This window comes from Artibeus jamaicensis, unplaced genomic scaffold (genome assembly GCF_021234435.1).
Source record: "Artibeus jamaicensis isolate MK-2021 breed Jamaican fruit bat unplaced genomic scaffold, CSHL_Jam_final contig_3176, whole genome shotgun sequence".
NCBI lineage: Eukaryota > Metazoa > Chordata > Mammalia > Chiroptera > Phyllostomidae > Artibeus > Artibeus jamaicensis.
The window spans coordinates 5493602-5506157 of NW_026521740.1; the positions used below are offsets into that span (position 1 = coordinate 5493602).

The 12556-nt window shown below is 39.3% G+C and overlaps 1 protein-coding gene across 1 annotated transcript in view; it reads left to right on the top strand.

Annotated features, from left to right (window-relative positions):
• ADGB (androglobin) overlaps window positions 1–12556 on the top strand; it is a 126318-nt gene that overhangs the window by 20623 nt on the left and 93139 nt on the right. The window contains exons 4-5 of the mRNA XM_037144980.2: window positions 4211–4282; window positions 6821–7030. Coding sequence (XP_037000875.2) covers window positions 4211–4282; window positions 6821–7030 — 282 coding nt within the window. The remainder of the gene's footprint in view (window positions 1–4210; window positions 4283–6820; window positions 7031–12556) is intronic.

Sequence of the window (12556 nt, forward strand, 5' to 3'; positions counted from 1 at the left end):
TAATGGTTAGGTCCACCATGATAAATGCATTTTACTTTGAGACTCATTAAATATAGACATAAATAAAGTTTAGGCAAAAATTTTGCAAAAATACTGATGACCTTTTTATATAAGATTTACAGTTCTAAACTATTCTATTCTGTAGATAGATAGATATAGTCCTGACAATTATATATATATATATATATATATATATATATATGTATATATATATATATATGTGTGTGTGTGTGTGTGTAGATATATATATATATATATTCCTGACTCATTAAAATGATATCATGAATTAGTAAATAATTGCAACCCACAATTCAAAAAGCATAGTATAGCCTAGAAATATACCCTAGAATTCTCTAAGCAAAAGATGAAGTCAGAGAACATGTTTTAAGTCAGAAAGTAGTTAAATTATTTAAAAAATCAAAAGCCTGTATTTAAGATATCAGAGTCAACATGGGCCATTCAGGACAAGAAGGTTTATAAACCATATGTGTTATGCCCTGATCACAGACTGAATAAGCAGATCTGTTTATTTCTAAGAACCAGGTATTGGTGGCCCAGGCCCTTGCGAGTTGATTATATTGAACAGATGTAAGATGTCTACGGAAGGCACAGGGGACAGAGATGCTAAAACACCACTGCAGAAACCTCTGCCTTAGTGTTTGCTTCTCTTACAGGCTGTTAGCGCCTCCTTTTTCTCAGTCAGCACGTGACTATTAAGTCCAACCCTCCAAACTTTAGGTAGCCAGTCCTTATTCAATTTAGAATTAATGAATTAATGGATTGATTATAATGAATTATAATTGATATTTAGTTAGTTAGCTTTAATAAACATTGGTACTTGCTAAAAGGTATGGGCATTTTAGAAGTTTTACACTGTAATTTGTCAAACAAGAGTGAGTTAAATAATTAATTAATTAAGAACTTACTGTGTTTATAAATTATGAACATAAGAGTTAATTCAGGAGAGGGACTTCTGCCAAGATGGAGGTGTAGGTGGAAGCACTGCGCCTCCTCACACAACCAAGTTGAAAAACAACAAAGTTTTAGCAACAAAAACGCAGCCAAACCACAGAAAATTGAACTACACGAAAGTCTGACAACAACGAACCCTTCAGCCAAACCGGTAAGAGAGGCAGAGCCAGAAGCAGAGCAGGGTCGGGCAGGAAAGATCCACCACACCAACCCAGGCTCACGACCCAGGTGCGCCGGCAGGCAGCTGTAGGTGGATCCCAGGTGTGGAGTAGCGGGCAGACCCACTGAAGATGCAAGGTGGTGGACTCACTGAGGGCTGACCACAGTCACACATTCGAGCACAGTAAAGGAGCAAAGCGGTGAGACAGACCATGCAGGCCCCAGTGGCTGAAAGTGGCAGAGACTCTCAGGGTCGAACCGCCATTGACCCTCTCTGACCCCGCCCCCACATACAGTGTCACAAACAGCCACCTGGGTGGCCCCACCCTGGTGAACACCTCCTCTTACGTAACAGGCATGAATAGATCAAAACATGGCTCAAGAACAACTCAGAGCCCCAGAGCCGATAAATCTAAGTGATGAAGAAATAGCCAAACTTTCAGATGAACAGTTCAAAACGCTGGTGATCAGGATGCTCACAGAACTGGTTGATTAGGAACATATGAAGGCTAAACTAATTGAAATGAATGGAAATGCACAAGAAACCAAAAGTAATGGAAAGGAAACTGGGACTCAAAACAAAGGAGTGGACCAGAAAGAGGAAAAAAATGACCAAACAGAAAAGGATGAAGAAACAAGAATTCAAAAAAATGAGGAGAGGCTTAGGAACCTCCAGGACATCTTTAAACATTCCAACATCCAAATTATAGGGATACCAGAAGGGGAAGAGGAACAGCCATGAGTGGAAAACTTATTTGAACAAATAATAAAGGAGGATTTCCCCAATCTGGCAAAGGAAATAGACTTCCAGGAAATCCAGGAAGCTCAGAGAGTCCCAAAGAAGTTGGACCCAAGAAGGAACACACCAAGGCACATCATAATTACATTAGCCAAGATTAAAATTAAAGAGAGAATTCTAGAAGCAGCAAGAGATAAGGGTACAGTCACCTACAAAAGAGTTCCCATCAGACTGTCAGTGGATTTCTCAAAAGAGACCTTACAGGCAAGAAGGGGCTGGAAAAAAGTATTCCAAGTCATGAAATCCAAAGACCTACATCCAAGATTGATCTATTCAGCAAAGCTTTCATTTAGAATAGAAGGACAGATAAAATGCTTCTCAGATAAGATCAAATTCAAGGAGTTCATCATCACAAAGCCCTTATTATACGAAATGTTAAAGGGACTTACCTAAGAAAAAGAAGATAAAAAAGATGAACAGTGAAAGGACAGCAAACTCACAGTTACTAAGAACTACACCTAAAACAAAAACAAACTAAAATGATGGCTAGATCAGGAGCAGAACCATAGAAATGAAGATGACATGGAGGGTTAGCAACAGGGTAGTGGGAGAAGGAGAAGTGGGGAGAAGGTACAGAAAATAAGTACCATAGATGGTAGGTAGAAAATAGACAGGGGGGATGGCAAGAATAGTAGGGGAAATATAGAATATAAAGAACTTGAGACACATGGTCATAAACTAAAGGGGGGAATGGTGTGGGAGGGGGTGTGCAGGGTGGAGGGGAATGAAGGGGGGAATGGGACAACTGTCATGGCATAATCAATAAAATATATTGAAAAAAAGTATGAAAAGACAGAACAATGGGTGGAATGGAATAAAAAGTCAAAACAGAAGAAAAAGTTAATTCAGGACTTTAAGGTTCTTTCAGGTAAATTTTTCTCAGACATAAAAAATATTTCATTGAGTTTTCAAGAAGCTAGATGTACAAATGATTTAGAGTAATTGATGGCATTAGCTTTCATAAAAATCCTTTTCAATAATGAAAACCATTTTGTTAATTTAATATCTTAAATATATAAGCTCGATATGACTTGTAATTAATTTTTTCATTTTAAAAGCAGATTTATCAATGTGACTTATTGATTAATAAGCTTATTGATAGCTTATTGATTAATTAGCTTATTGATTAAGCTAATATAGGTGTTGAGTGTACATTTCTTAGCTTATTCATTAGCTTATTGATTAATAAGCTAATATAGGTGTTGAGTGTACATTTCTGTGACACGCCCCTGTACATGGCACTGTGTGCCCACCACCCACAGTCAGATCATCTTCTGTTACCACACATTCGGCCCCCTTCTGCCTTTACACCCCCCACTCCCTGCCCTCCGGTAACCCCCATGCTGTTGTCTGTCTGAGTTTCAGTTTTCTATCCCATGTATGAGTGACTTTTTTCACTTAGCATAATACTCTCAGAGTGCATCCACTGTGCCACAAATGGCAGCATTTAATTTTTTTCTTAGGGTGGAATAATTAATATTTTAAAAGAGTTACAAGTCATATTTTTCCATATTGTGTTTATTCCTTACTGCACTAAATAGATAAAAGCAACTATTGATAGGTAATACTAATTAAACAATATCCATCAAGTTAATTTTTTCAAAAACCCAAGATTTAAAGTTGGGCAAGAATTTCAAAAACTGTCACAATTGATTTTTTGGGGGCCAAGATGAACATATTTTTTCATCTACCAGATGTTAACCGAGATTAAGTTTTGCATCGTTAATTTAAATTTCAAATCACAATTTCAAACTCAGTTTATGCATGCTAAGTTTATCTGCATATATCTTATAACATTTATGTTAAAATATTGTATAGATATTATTAAATTAATGTTACACCTGTAACTAGGATAATCTTCTTACTTTGTATTTCTTCCAATTTCTCTGGTTGTGAGAAATAAAATAAGGTTTGGCCTGTGTATAGCACATGAGCTACATTTCCTTTATTTTTCCTAAGGAATAACATCTTTTTAAAATTATTTTATTGTTGTTCAATTATAGTTGTCTGCATTTACCCCCTACCATTCTCCCCACCCCAACCAACCCCCCTTCCTCCCTTGCTTCCACCCCCCCTTGGTTTTGTCCACGTGTCCTCTATAGTTGTCCTTGAAAACCCTTAACCCTTCCCCCTTCCCCCGCATTATCCCTTCCCACCGCCCCCCTGGTTGCTGTCAATGTCTCTGGTTCTATTTTACTTGCTTATTTGTTTTGTTGATTAGGTTCTAGTTAAAGGTGAGATCATATTGGAATCATATCTTTTTAAATTCTTTTACCTCAGGTTCCAGTAGTTGTGAAGAATGAAACCCTGTTTGACTTGTTTTCGGTAAACGAACATTTACTCTGCAGTGAGGTATGTACAGAAGCATGAACTGAAGACTCATTGAGAAATGCCTTCCTGACGGGCTTCCCAATTCCCAGTTTCATTTCTCCCTTGCTCACCTTTAAGTTTTGGTATAAAACTGAGCCCGAATACACTGGACATTCAGAGGGAAAGAGAAGCCCCTTTGTGTTCAGCATGCATATTGTGAGAAAATGTTAGAATCAGCATTGCTTGGACCGCTTCTTCTCTTGCCCAGGGTACTGGCTTCTCTCCATCTAGGTAGTTCTCCTCCAGATCCACATGCCCAGCAAATGGCTTAAAGTTGCTCTGTAAGAGTAGGGTGTTAGGCTCTTTGATTTGCTAATGTGAGGGACATTGTGGTGCTCAGTGTGATTGCAACACCTCCTATGAGTGAACCAGATACCCACAGTAGTCTTCCTCCCTGCTGGGGTGCACCTCCCCACCCTGGCTTTTCTCCACTGGCAGCTACCTTGTTCCTGTTCCGTTTCCCTAAAGTAGTTAGTTCAGACACAGGGGATTTTTTTATTATTTTCTTTTACAGTTAGTTGGAGGAGTGGAGCACAGTCATTATTGATTCAAACCCTTTGTCTTTCTCATGTTTAATATCTTAACCAGTATTAGCACAAAAATTACCCTCAAATTTATTAATCCCAAACATACAGACTTTAGCCTTTTTATTTTTCAAGGGAAGAAAAATATAAAATAACTTCTGGTATTTTCAGATACCCAAGAGGTTATCCAATTGGCTTTTTTCAACTTAACCAAAATTTAAGAAAGTTCCCAGAGAAAGCAAATTAGGAAAATATAAATCTTATGAGGTGAGTCTCAAGTATTTGATCTCCTTACATGCCAGGCAGTTAAACACGTGATGAGTATTGCAGAAAATCCATCACTACTGAGGGTAGTAATAGTTTCATTTAACACCCACTGTGACCCAGAGAGTTCTTATGCATTGTTTCTATTACAAATATGCTGAAATGCAGTGTAATCCGTATTTAAGGGTGAAAAACTGCCATTTAGCAAGGCCGAAGTGACTTGCTCAAGAACAGAAGCACCTGAAGGAGGGTTAAAATCTTGGTCTCCATTTCGACTTTAAAGCTCTGCTCCGCAAGGCGCCTTCCTGCCAGTTTTAATACTGCAAGTGGGAGTTTTACTTGGAGCATTTCTGCATCTACAGACCAACACATTAAACATGGATTAAAAAGGGGGGGGGAAAAAGGCCCACCTAGGGATAAAAAAAAAGAAAAGCCCAAAACTGCACGCCAAGGCCCCGTCCGCCAGAGGGACGGCACCCCAAAGCCGAGTGGGCCTCTTCTACCAAAGCTGCAGGAGTCCGCACTCCACCAAAAGCATGTGGCTTTCTTCTTCACCTGGCTGCAGGGATCTCCATTCTGGCCAAGCTGCGTGGTTTTTCCCTTTTCACCTGGGAAAGAGGGGGTCTACACTCCGCCAAAACCACGTGGCTCCCTCTTTCACCCCACCAACAGGGGGTCCTCACTCTGCTGAAACCGCGTGGCTCTCTCTCATCTGGCCAAGCGGGGACCCTTCATGTCTCGGAGCCAGTCTTTTCCAAGCTCCCACATAGGCCATTTCGCTCAGGAGCGCAGCCTCTAGTTACATCCTGAGTCCAAGTCCTTCTCACTCAGGAGAGCAGCCCCTAGTTCCCATCTTGAGTCCTCCTAGTTCCATCCTCAGACCCCTTCTACTCCCTTCTTTTTTCTCTCAGGAGAGCAGCCCCTAGTTACCTCCTCCTGAGTCCAAGCCTACTCCCTTCTCCCTGGCTCCAAACTTGGCCGCTGCTATTTAACATATCTATGAAACCAGTTAAAGGTTATAGATATGTTAAATAACCATTCCTCCCGAGGTTAGCTCCAAAACTGTTGATGCAAAATGCTCTCAATGGCCTGCCCTTCTCCCCTCCCCCTGGGGGGGGGGGGGGGGGCTTTTATTCTCTTATTCCTATAACTTTTGCCTTCTTTTTTTTGGCGGGCGCGCGCCCATTGGAATATATTTCAGCATGTGTGCAATTTTAATTCTTTGCACATCTTGCTTCTTGTCTAATTGGTCCTATTGACAAAAAAAGAGATTATCTTTTTTTCCTCAAACTTCTCAACATTTACAGAGGAGTACTCCCTCATTTATAAGTTAATTGCAAAGTAATTCACTGTTCTCAGAAGCATTCAGTCTCTTTTTCTCTATTTCTCTCTCTCTCTCTCACACACACACACACACACACACACACACACACACACAGAATTCAAATGAAGGCCAATGTCAAATAGAGGTTATTGAATGTTTACTCTGAGGACAGACCTGAGCTAAGAGTATGTTTAATACTACACCTTTTAGCTGTAATATGACAATATTTCCTGAAAGCAAAAGCAAGGCCTATGACTTTATTCTGTGGGTCAGAACTCAAACTGTGGAACACATTATCTGTAGAATTTAATTTTGCTGTTGGAAGTATGTTCTCAACTGATTCCCCCCTCAATCACAGTGCCAACAACCAGAAAATAACCAAATAATGCTAATGTTTTTTGTCTCTAGCTGATGAGATGGATTATCAGTGAAATCTATTCAGTGTGGAAGATATTCAACGGGGATGCTTTGAACAATTATTCTAAAGGGAATACAGGGGAACCTCCTCTTCTCGTCTGGAAACCCTGGGAACACATATACTCTCTGTGCAAGGCTGTGAAGGGTCACATGCCTTTGTTTAATAGCTATGGAAAGTATGTTGTGAAACTTTACTGGATGGTAAGGTCATGTTCATGTGCATTAAAATTAATTTGTCTTTAATATTGAAATCTATTCTTCTTACAGGCTAACCTAGGCTAACACAAAATGATGGGTTTATGCAGGGTATCAGTTGGGTAGCTACAGGGGGAAGGGTCCTGCATATGTAATTTAGGATTAGTAAGAAACTGTTGTTTTTCCTGTGATACCAGTTCCCTGTGCTTTCTAAACCGGTGCTTCCTGGACCTCGGCGCTCTACTGCGTCTCCCTCCCTCTCAGGCAGGCGGGCTGTACAGGCAGGTGGATGCACAGGGCTCTTGTCCTTCCTCTTTCCTCTGCTATGTGATGTCAGTGTCAAGAGCAGGAAGGTGTGCTTGAGTGTGGGCCGCTCCTCCTCTCAGGGCATTTGCTGCTGCTGCTGCTGCTGACGGACCTGATCCCAACCATTTTGTATCCTGGACTTGAGATTTGTTTTCATGTTAACAAATCGCACACTGACACAGAAAGTTTTACCTCTGCCTAAAAGGAAGCGAATGGGATAGTAAGAAGCACAATCAGAGAATTAGAAACCCCTCAGTGAATATGGCAACAGGGATTCCCACCACATTTAGCAATGCTTGATGATGTTAGACACTTTGGGGTTTTCAATGGTGGAATGATCTTTCTAAAGACCCAGAGTCAGAGGCCAGACCAGCCACACATTTTGTAGACCTTCTTGTTAAAAAATTATTAGGAATTTCAAGACAGTGATATTAGTACTTTAAACCAAACACGAGGTCCTTCTGAGTACCCCTGAAAATGGTTCTAGTCACTAAGAATGTTCCTGAGCATTTGAAAGGTGAGGAAAATATGCAAAGTTAACCATTTCATTCTATATGTCTAAGAACACGACCCTTTCTCCTTAATGAGCCCAAGCCATCTATCTGCCTGGAATGCAGAATGTTGAAAGGCCAATGCTCAGGAATTAATAGCATCATCACAGTGGAAGGTAGAGATAGAGAAAGTAACCTTGGCCTCTGTTACCCACAACAGGATTGGGGGGGTTGGTTTTGATATTCACAGCAAGACAATAGACCTTAAAAGTCAAAATGTTATTAGAAGAGAAAGTCACTTCCTAAATTCCCTTACCTTCTTTATTTACTAGTTACGATGCAGACTAGGTAGACGGCTCTTCAGAGCTTTAAATGTGTGCAAAGGAATGAGAGGGAGGGTGTGGCTTTGAGCAAGCAGAACACCCAGTAGACAGAGTTGAGGGATGAGAGAAAAGGTTAAAATGGGAAGAGTGAGGAGGTTGGTTGCCTGGGTATTTGGCCCTCAGTTATGTACATTCACCTAGACCTGAATTGAGATGGAGTTCAACATTATGAATAATTTCAAAACAGCATCAGCAGAACATTACACAACCCTATTAGTTTCGATCTCTCTTTTTTTCTCTCTCCCCCTGCTTTCTGCTATCTTTCCTTCTTTTCAAATTTCCTTCCAGACAGGGGTCAACATTTATTAACATTACATTCCACTTGGTAAAGAAAATGAGATTTATCTCTCTTTAACTATACTGTCTCCTTACAAGCCCAAATATACTTAGATTCAGAAAGCTTTTTAAAAAAGGTATTTAGTCTGAGCTGAAAATCTGACACTTATCTAATCATCCAACCTATCTCTTTGTCCAGTTTCTTAATTGAACTTACTGGGGCGACATTGGTTAATAAAATTACATAGATTTCGGGTGCACACCCCTATATCATCCATATATTGTGTTGTGTGTTCACCACCCCAGTCAAGTCTCCTTCCATCACTCATCTCTCCAGATAACATAATGAGTCCTTGAGAGAAGAGGGCCTGGTGGGTGGCAGTTAGGAAGACTGAACCTCATGCACGATGGCTTCTGCTTCCTCAGTGTTCTCATGTAAGGCACAGCTTGTGAGGCTGCTGCTAGACTACTGAGTGGTGAGATGCATCTGCTCCATGCGAATTATTTTGGTAGACAGTTGCTGGCACTCCCGGCTGAAGAGCATGGTTGTAGTCTTGCTCAACTGACAATGAGAGCAAGCTTTGCTGGGCCTCAAGATTTCTAGAAAAATTCTGGGGACATAAGAGGCCTTCTGGGTCCTGTGAACACAGAGGCTAAGGGTCCACATTTCTCATGATAATAGAAAACGTGTCATGGACAAAAACAAGTGAAGATAAAATGTGGTAGTTATATAAACAGACCTAGCAAAGCCCCTGACAAATAGTAGGTTCTCGACACTATTAGTTTCCTTCCTTCTTCCATTTATGCTTTCCTTCCTTCTGTCCACCTCCACCTCCTACTATAGAAGCCAAAGGATCAGATCATGTCTCTTCCTGGCCCTTGGGAGAGCCAGGGAAAAGCACGTTTAGCTAACAGGTGCTCACTCACCCAACAGTGGTTCTCCAGTGAGGGTGTGAAGATGGAGGGGCTATACAGTGACCGTTGGCAACGTTCTGCGTGCTTGTTTCAGCAACGTGGCCTTGCTAGAGCTCCTGTGCCCAACCTTGCTGAGGTCCTGTTTCCCTATAATGCTTGGTCCTCTGGAGTCCCATCCAGGTAGCGGCCAGAGCCGACACCTATATACTTGCCAGGTATAGGGAAGAATCAGAGTAAATGCTTTCTGACAAAAAAAACTGTATTCTTATTGTTTTCCTCTTTTTGTCTCTTTTTAGCATATACAATTTAATTTTTTTCTCTTCCAATTTTAGGTCAGTAGTTAATGTCTAACCTTTGCTTTTCACTGCAAAAATTTAAGAAACATGTTCATAAAGATATGTTTTGTTTCCTTCTACTGCCGAATCCCTTCAGTATACTTACACTGGAAACACATTTTTTGCCCTACATTGATTTTTTTCCTTGTCAAATTTTGTTCCCCCAGAGTCTCCTCCTCACTGGTTTTCTTTCTTCAATTTGTTGTTGCTTTTTAATCTTTTTTTTCTGACTGAACATGGATTTTCTTCTCTGCCTATTCCCCTGCCCTGTTGTCCCCATGAAGCAATGACCTTAATCACTTCTTAGAGGCCACCCTACCTCAGGGGCAGAGCTTCTCTACATGACATTTAAAGTTCACATTTTCAGACCAGTTTTCCCCATAAAAGTACACCCCTTATATCCAGTTAGGGTTCTAAATAAATAGCACCATGGTTCTTTGACATCAGCCAGACAAGCCTGTACAGAGGAGCACAAAGGACAGTATTATAAAACAGAGCCGTTCCCTCTCTTCTCTCACCTGCAGTGCTAGTACTGCCACAGGCTGCAGACGGTCTTTTCAGGTACTTTCCAAGGTCAGCTTTCCTTTGGCTCCTTGAATGAAACAAACAAGTTATTGCTTTCCACTGGAAATATGCATGGCTTTCTCTGATCGCCCCAGTGCTTTCATTTGTCTCTTAAAAAACACAGAAAACACACACATTGGAACCAATTGATAGCAACTTCCCCAACTGCCATCAACCTATTGAATAAAAAAGTTATTACATTTTGTTTCTGATTAAACCTTGTACTTTTTAAGGACAATATTATTGTAGAATTCAGAGTTTCTTTTTTGAAATTGATTTTAGAGAGATGGGGAAGGAGGTGGAGAGGTGGGGGGGAGAGAGAGATTTGTTGTCACACTAATTTATACATTCATTAGTTGATTATTGAATGTGCCCTGACCAGGGATCAAACCCACAATCTTGGTGTATCAGGACAATGCTCCAACCTGTGGAGCTACCCAGCCTGGATTCTGAGTTTCTTAACCTGTGGGAGCAGAAAAGCTTAGGTGCTTTGCACACCCCAGACTCTGAGTTCGTCTCTGGGCAGAGCCAACAGTCAGCACCTAAAACAAGCTCTCTCCCAGCTGGTGACATTGTTATTGTTCTTTAATCTTTATAAAAGATATACCATGACTAATTTTTAAAACATTCAATGACTAGTTTTCAAAATGTAAATGTTTTATTCTTATTTTATTAACATTCTACATGCCTTTAGTAAAACAAACTGAAATACTCTTAAAAAGTTCGAAGTAGAAAGATAAAAGTTCCCTGAGTCTACCTACATACATGATCATGGGAAATGATTTCTGTATATTCTTCTAAACATTTTTGTTATAACTATATGCAAACCATATATATATATATATATACACATATCTATATATATAATTTGTAGCAACGGTAAGATTGTGTAGTAGCTCTTGCTTTATATGGTATTTTTTCCTGACCACGGACATTCTTATGCTTGTTTATCTGTTTCATGCTTCATTGTTTGAATGTAGGAGTGGCTGCATGTACTTTGCTATTTAATATTGTCAGACATTTAAGTTATGATAGACTAGTGCTTTACTAATACATATAATGCTGCAATATTGCATCTTTGTGTGTATATTTTTGCCCATTTGCATGACCATTTTTTCTAGGATTTCTACATGTGTAATTATTTTTTGTCAAAATATATGCAAATATTTTTCTTTTGTTTGTTAGTTTATTTTGCTCATTAGATTCCACATGTGAGTTAAATCATATGTACTTGTCTTTTTCTGTGTATGCAAATTCTTAAAGTAAAAAATAAATTAGTTACTCATTTATATTCGGCAAAATTAGCATTTAAGTCTGCTATTTTATTATTCACTCTGTTACATCTGCTATTCTTTGTCAATGTTTCCCTCTTCCTGGCCTCTTGTGAGTTTCTTGAGAATTTCACAGGTTTCCATTTTGATTTGTCTTCTTTTAGGAAAGAAAGAAAAAGACATACACACATAACCACTAAATTAGGCAGGGTCAGTTTAGGGTTAATCACTGTCACACAAAGAAAACATTTTGTAGTCCACTGCTCCTCTCTAACTGGGGAGAATATACTGCTCCTTGACTCTTCAGCTCAAATGCCACCTTCTTGCGAACACATGAACACGGTTGGCTACACTTCTTTTCTGGTCCTAGAGCAATTTGAGAAGATTGTATGTTATATTGTTTGCACATATGTCTTCTCTTCCCTCACTGAACTATAAGAATTCAATGATATAAGCTGTGTGTTATGTCAGTCTTTGGATTTACAATGCTCGTATCACTGCTAAAAATATTTATCGGGCAAAGGAATGGACTCATAATAAACTTCATTTGTAAGACCAAAGTTAAAGAAACTTTGAGTTCATAATGCTTAATGTTATCATGGTTCAAGATTTTAACTATGAAGTAATATGCATATAGTTTAATATATAACGATGTTATTAAATAATATATTAATTAACGCTATATTTTAAAACTAGATATTTAATTATGAGTGGAATAATATAGTCATTGGAAGCATAAGGTCATCGAGCTTTTTAGGATATATAATAATTACTACAGTTATATTTGGAGAATTTTCATTATGATTACATTAAATTATTTAATCATGCCCCAAACTCCTGCATCGTTATATAAGGTTTTGATTCTGCTATTTGAAACAGTTTAAATTATTGCCTTACATAAGAGGGGACACCTAAAAATGTGCTTGCGTTACCTGATAAAGATAGATGCTTATCTCTGTCCTTATTTGGATGTGCTATAATTATAATAAGT